The 6,000-nt window shown below is 42.6% G+C and overlaps 1 protein-coding gene across 2 annotated transcripts in view; it reads left to right on the plus strand.

Moving 5' to 3' along the window:
* Positions 1-5,742, plus strand: part of LYPD6B (LY6/PLAUR domain containing 6B) — a 52,548-nt gene extending 46,806 nt beyond the window's left edge. For both annotated transcript variants that reach the window (XM_074593916.1, XM_074593917.1), the window contains 4 exons: positions 98-251; positions 1,406-1,504; positions 2,440-2,570; positions 4,512-5,742. In XM_074593916.1, coding sequence (XP_074450017.1) covers positions 137-251; positions 1,406-1,504; positions 2,440-2,570; positions 4,512-4,676 — 510 coding nt within the window. In that variant the 5' untranslated portion in view covers positions 98-136 and the 3' untranslated portion in view covers positions 4,677-5,742. The remainder of the gene's footprint in view (positions 1-97; positions 252-1,405; positions 1,505-2,439; positions 2,571-4,511) is intronic.
* Positions 5,743-6,000: the final 258 nt, after the last annotated feature.

Consider the following 6,000-nt stretch of genomic DNA (forward strand, 5'->3'; position numbering starts at 1 on the left):
TTTCCAGGTTTCCAAAGTAGTTCATGGGAAACTTACTGTTCCACACGTCCAGTTCTTTATGATTCCCCCTAAATAATGCGTTCCCTTTCTTTCCTAGGCCTGAGAGTTTTGCTTTTCGTGTACAATAATCCTCAGCATGTTGTTATTCTGTCACATGCTGGCCAGAGCCTTTCTTCCCTTCCTCATCCTTTCAGGAAGCTGGGTTTCAGCTGAGAACATCAACTTTTACAACGTGAGACCTCCACTAGACCGTAAGTAGACAGTTATGCTTTTTTTATGTGTGCAGTTGTAGCTTGACATTTTAGTTAATTGCCGTATTCTCTCAGTCCTGTGGTTTTCAGGTGTTTGTCTCCTTCAAACATGAAGGATAAAAGGATTAAAACTTTTGCTTTTCAGCTCCCAGCAGTTTAGTTTATATCTAAGATTTTAGAAGTTGACTTAATGAAAACAAACAATTGCGTGCATTGCTAAATTAAAGAACGCGTGAGGGCAACAGTTTTCACATTTTAAGTGCTTTTATTATATTTTTCTGTCTCTGAAACGTCTTCCTGCAGAGCAAATCATGCAGTGCATTTCTCATAAATAACACAGAACAGAGAGTTTTGTCTTTTTTCGTGTTGGGGGTTTTGTGAGGCAGAGAATAGGTGTGCAGTTAATTCAAACTGAAGGTAATTAAAAACCTTGTGAGACCTGTGAAGCCAGTTGTCACTAATAGCATCATTTTTTTGCCTCTTATCTAGCATCAGATGTGCTCCATCCCTTCATTTCAGGGGAGAAGATTTTCATGATACGTATCACTGAAACAGTCAAGACAGCTAGATATAATAGGAATCTATGCGCACCCGGGGAGCTGCGCGTCTAGGGAAATGCGCATCTTAAAACAATTTATATATTTATAAAATGCAAATGAGATCTTAAAATCGTTGTCTTGATCCCTTTGTCAAAGGGTTCAGACTTCTTCAGAGTTGGAGATCAAGATCCGAAGCTGGTTTTGAAGGTGTGGGGTTTTTTTCCTCAAGGGAATCAAAAGCCGTTTGAATGTAGGTAGTGTTTGTGTATCTGTACAAACACCCGTGCGCACGTACGGTCATGCGCATGTATACACGGTGTTCTCGCTTGCCTGTTTTTCCCACCACGACTTCAGTGGTATTTTGGATTGTGAGAAGGAAAACAACAGGAGGTGTTTTAAAGTTCAGGCGTAGGAAAATCAGTTAAAAATGCAAAAGCTTTCTACAAAACTTGTCCCGTAGGTTTTATTTGTCTAACAGTGATATACCATTGAAAATATGTAAATGTGTGTAGTATCTTTTTGTAACTGTATGTGTCTACAAGCACTTCCAGTATTATTCTGAATATTTTATTTTCTTACTATTTGCAAACTTACTATGTTTTAATACTTTTAAAGCCACTCCATTCCCAAACAGCTTTAAGTGCTTTACCTGTGACAACGCGGTGGACAATTACAACTGTAACAGATGGGCTGAAGACAGATGGTGTCCTGAAAGTAAGTGCCTCTGTACGAAGGAGATTCTTTGTGATAGTTAAATTTGTTTCTCCCTGACTCAGCCGTCTTGTAGAAGTCAAACTGAATAGGATTAACGTGCCAACGCAGTGGTGCCCTCAGTTATGTTGTTAGTAATACTGAGTCACACGAATTTTGCTGAGGTGAATATTTTGATCATTTCAGAGTGTGAAGCAAGAGTGAAAAATTATTTTAATATATATATGTATGTATAAAACATTTTATACGGTACACAATATATTATTAATATATTAATGCATGTATTAATAAGATATTGATTATATATTGATTGGTTATATATGTGCATGTAAATATATATAGCTGTGTGCTTCCTAGGTATTAATTTTAAAGGTGGTGGTGTTTAAAAGAACCGATGGATTGCCTTTGTAGCCTTGTCCCCTTCCTTTTGGGAGCCATCCCAGGATATAATGGGCTGTAGGCTTACGTGTGAGCAGCAAGACCTGCACGACCAGGGATCATACTTGTATGAGAGGATGATAGATACATAGAAAAGAATGGAAATAAGTTTCCTCATTTTTCTTGGCAGTGACATTCACCGTCACAGTGGGAAAAGGGAAGAAATGAACTAGAGGAATGAGGAAACGAGTCAGAAACAAAGAAAGCAAGAATGTGCTGCAAAAAAGAGGAGAGAATGGATGATAAATGCATAGATTATAGTGCTAATAAGTAGTTTAAATGATAGCAGCCTTTCTGGAGGTTTGAAGGGTCGGTTGAGCTTAAGATTTCATCACTAATTGATTTCTTGATAAATGGTATTTTGATCAAGTTGAAAAATGGCTTTATACAGCCAAAATAAGTCATTTTTATGTGAATATTTTGCTAAATCGTGAAGTTTTTAAACCCTGTAAAAGAAGGCACGCTTTACGGAAATAATCATTTGTAAATTTGTTTTGTAGGTACTCGGTACTGTTTGACAGTTCATCTCTTCACAGACCACGGGAAGAGTACATCGGTCACCAAAAAATGTGCTACTGGAGAAGAATGCCATTTTGTAGGCTGCCACCATCACAGGGAAAGTGGCCACACAGTAAGCACCACTCCTTGTGTAAGAGCAGCAGATTGGTTTGGGGGTTTGTGTTTCAGTACTTGTTTTTCCTGCTGGGCTGAAGAGGATGTGCCAAATACTCGCCAGTGTTGTTTAACTACAGAAATCAAACTTCTGCAACAGATGCATGACTAGCCCTACTCTCCGAAGTGTGACAGGATGGAGGAACAACTTCTAAAGAAACACCTGAGCTTTCCGGGGCATTGCTGGTGTGTGCACGGGCCTTGGTTCCTGAGTTCTGAGTAGCCCAGGGCGGCAATGCAGCCTGCACCGGTGCTGCAGCTGTGGCACTGTCAGCCCTTGGGCAAGTCAGGCTGGGTGCTAGGTAGTCCAGTGGTGTCTCTGCACAACACAGCTTGGGTAGCACTGCACAGTACACAAAACAAGGCTGTATTTGTCCACAAAGGCCACGCTCTTACGCAAGATACAACTGAGGGAGGAGCATGAGGGAGATACAGCTAAGGAAGGGCTGGAGCCCCTCTGCTGGGAGGACAGGCTGAGAGAGCTGGGGGGGTTCAGCCTGGAGAAGAGAAGGCTCCGGGGAGACCTTCCAGCCCCTTCCAGGCCCTAAAGGGGCTCCAGGAAAGCTGGGGAGGGACTCTGGATCAGGGAGGGAAGCCACGGGATGAGGGGGAAGGGTTTTGAACTGCAAGAGGGGAGATTTAGGTGAGATATCGGGAAGGAATCCTTTGCTGTGAGGGTGGTGAGCCCCTGGGCCAGGTTGCCCAGAGAAGCTGTGGCTGCCCCATCCCTGGAGGGGTTCAAGGCCAGGTTGGACGGGGCTTGGAGCAACCTGGGCTGGTGGGAGGTGTCCCTGCCCAGGGCAGGGCGGGTGGGACTAGATGGTCTTTAAGGTCCCTTCCAACCCAGACCATTCTGTGACTCTGAGGTTTTGTTCCGTGACAAATAGCTGCAACTGCTGCCTTCTCTTGTCCTTGGGATGCGAGGTCAAAGTTTATTCTTAATAATCAAGACAATCAACCAACGTATTATTCACTGGAGTAAAGTGTTATCCACCAATTCCTTAACAGTTGAGAGGGTTAGTTATGTTATTTTTAGCATGAAAGATTTCAGACACTGAAGACAAAGGAGACGACATCCATGCTAAATATAAAAGAATCTGGATGCTATTTGAATCAATTTCCTTTGATTTCAACGGGTTTTGGTGGACTTGAGGGCATGAAGTGACTATGTAACCTGCCTTCTGCTGCACTTTTATCTCATAAGAGTTCTCATGCCTTTGGATTAGGTATAATTTGGCCTTCACTTGGCTTTTTCAGTAAGGAGTGTCAAGTAAGGAAAACTATTTTCAGAGCGTCCTAAAAATCAGATGTCAGTGGTTCTGTAGCACTAGAAAACTGAAAAAAGCAGGTCTGAATTTCAGCACAGAAAGCTGCACTGAGCACAAAAGCTTGAGGGGAAAAATGAATGGGAATAGAGGTTTTGCAGTCAGAATTTTTTCAGCTTAAAACTAAAAAAAAAAAAAGAAAAAAGCTGAAACTTGAAACATGCAAACGCATGTTTTTAGCGCATGTTTTAGAAGGGAAAAGCGGGTGAAAGCTTTCTCTATTTTCTGTTATGTTAGTGAACTTGTACTACTTGAACTACCACTGGCGTGGCTGTATTGCATCACATCGCGGTTTCCAAGCCCGGTGACAGCAGTAGGGGATGAGTTACTCCAGGAAGGCTGTGGTGCACGACTTGAAAGAGAAGTTGTAGTATATGTGTTCTATGTGTTTAGCTGTAACCTTTGCAATCGATTGAAAAATGCATAGAATCACAGAATGGTGGGGGTTGGAAGGGACCTCTGGAGGTCATCTAGTCCAACCCCCTGCCAGAGCAGGGTCACCCAGAGCAGGTTGCACAGGAGCATACATCTCTGAAAGCCGCTGCTGAGTTACGCTGTCTCCTTTTTCTCAACAGGAGTGTGTTTCTTGCTGTGAAGGCATGATCTGCAATGTAGAAATACCAACCAACCACACAAATGCCGTATTTGCTGTGTTGCATGCCCGCAGGACGTCGGATGGCAGCAGGTGGACGGTCAGCGTCGCCCTGCTCATATCGGTCCTGGTGATCGCCTTGTCATGATGCAGCGTCCTCCCGTCACTTCTGCCTGAGAGGGTCCGCCTTTCTGCGGGCCCTAAGGAACCCTAAGGAGATTGTTTCAGTATGTGCAAGGAGAAATCACCAATACTGCTTAATTACATACAATGCAAGGGGACAGTGGAAAGGCAAGCGTACATCATGAAGTCCTCGGATGTTCTAGTGAAGATACTTCATTCGGCCTGCAGTATTTTTTAAAAAACAACCACCCACTGGTTGACTGGGCAGTGGCGTGGACTCAAGTTACTATAATTCACTATTTTATGATGACAATACACGTATGCTCGGCATGTCTTTTGAACAGAGGAAAGTGTCAGTAGACAATCGCTTTCCCAGGTGAGATAAGAAGGAACTTTTGATGGACGATGTGCCAACAGGTATCTCAGTGGAGACTGTTTTTAAACTGGTTTTCATTGTGCATGAATAACGAATAAGTTTCTTGTCGTGATCAACAGGTGTATATAAGCTTATCTTTAGTTATGGTTTTCATAGAGAACATATATGAGAGAATTTTTTATCTGTTTTGATCAGAGCTATCACTTCTGCTGGAAATAATACAAAATAATACTTATAGCTTTCTTTTCTGTACAAATGTGGTCTCACACTCAGATTTTAAAACAGTGTGAAATGATGTATAATTTCTGTCTGAACATGATGAACTGTTTGGGCACCTAAATCAGAATTTTCCCCCCACAAAGGGATTATTTTCTTGCAATGGAGTCTCACGTCAGCTGAATCTTTGTCTTTGTGGTATTGCTCAAAGTGGTGGTAATACCATGACTTTGAAATTGCAGCCACGGTCAAGCAGCTACGTTATAAAGAGAAGAGCGTACTGTGTTCCCTCTTGATTTGCAGAAGTTTCTCCCAGAAATGTTACTGGCCTTGATGGATCTTCAACTTGTAAGTCGGCACTGTTGGATATCCCAGGCCTCTGGACGTCATTGTTATGTAGCTTTGCCACCTCCATTTGAAAAGTTCGGGCCAAGATTCTGTTTTCCCTTACAATATTGGGGGGTTTAATGTGATATATTTGCATAGTTCGACAGTTTGACTCCTTATCATTTAGACGACCGTTCATCGACGAGATGAACAGTTGCAAATTTGACAAATAGTAGAGTTTAGGTTACAGATAGACATATTAAAACCTTTGTAAACCTTGTGGTGCAGAGCAGGATAAATAAGCTGCTTGCGTGAATTCTCGCCCCTTATAGCGCAGAACGGTGCTTTCCAGGGCTCTGACAGATCCAGCTGTTACAGAGCCTGCAGTGGGTCAGACTTTACGGCGTCCGCAGTGGTCGCTTTGTTAATG

Source organism: Larus michahellis, chromosome 7 (assembly GCF_964199755.1).
Source record: "Larus michahellis chromosome 7, bLarMic1.1, whole genome shotgun sequence".
NCBI lineage: Eukaryota > Metazoa > Chordata > Aves > Charadriiformes > Laridae > Larus > Larus michahellis.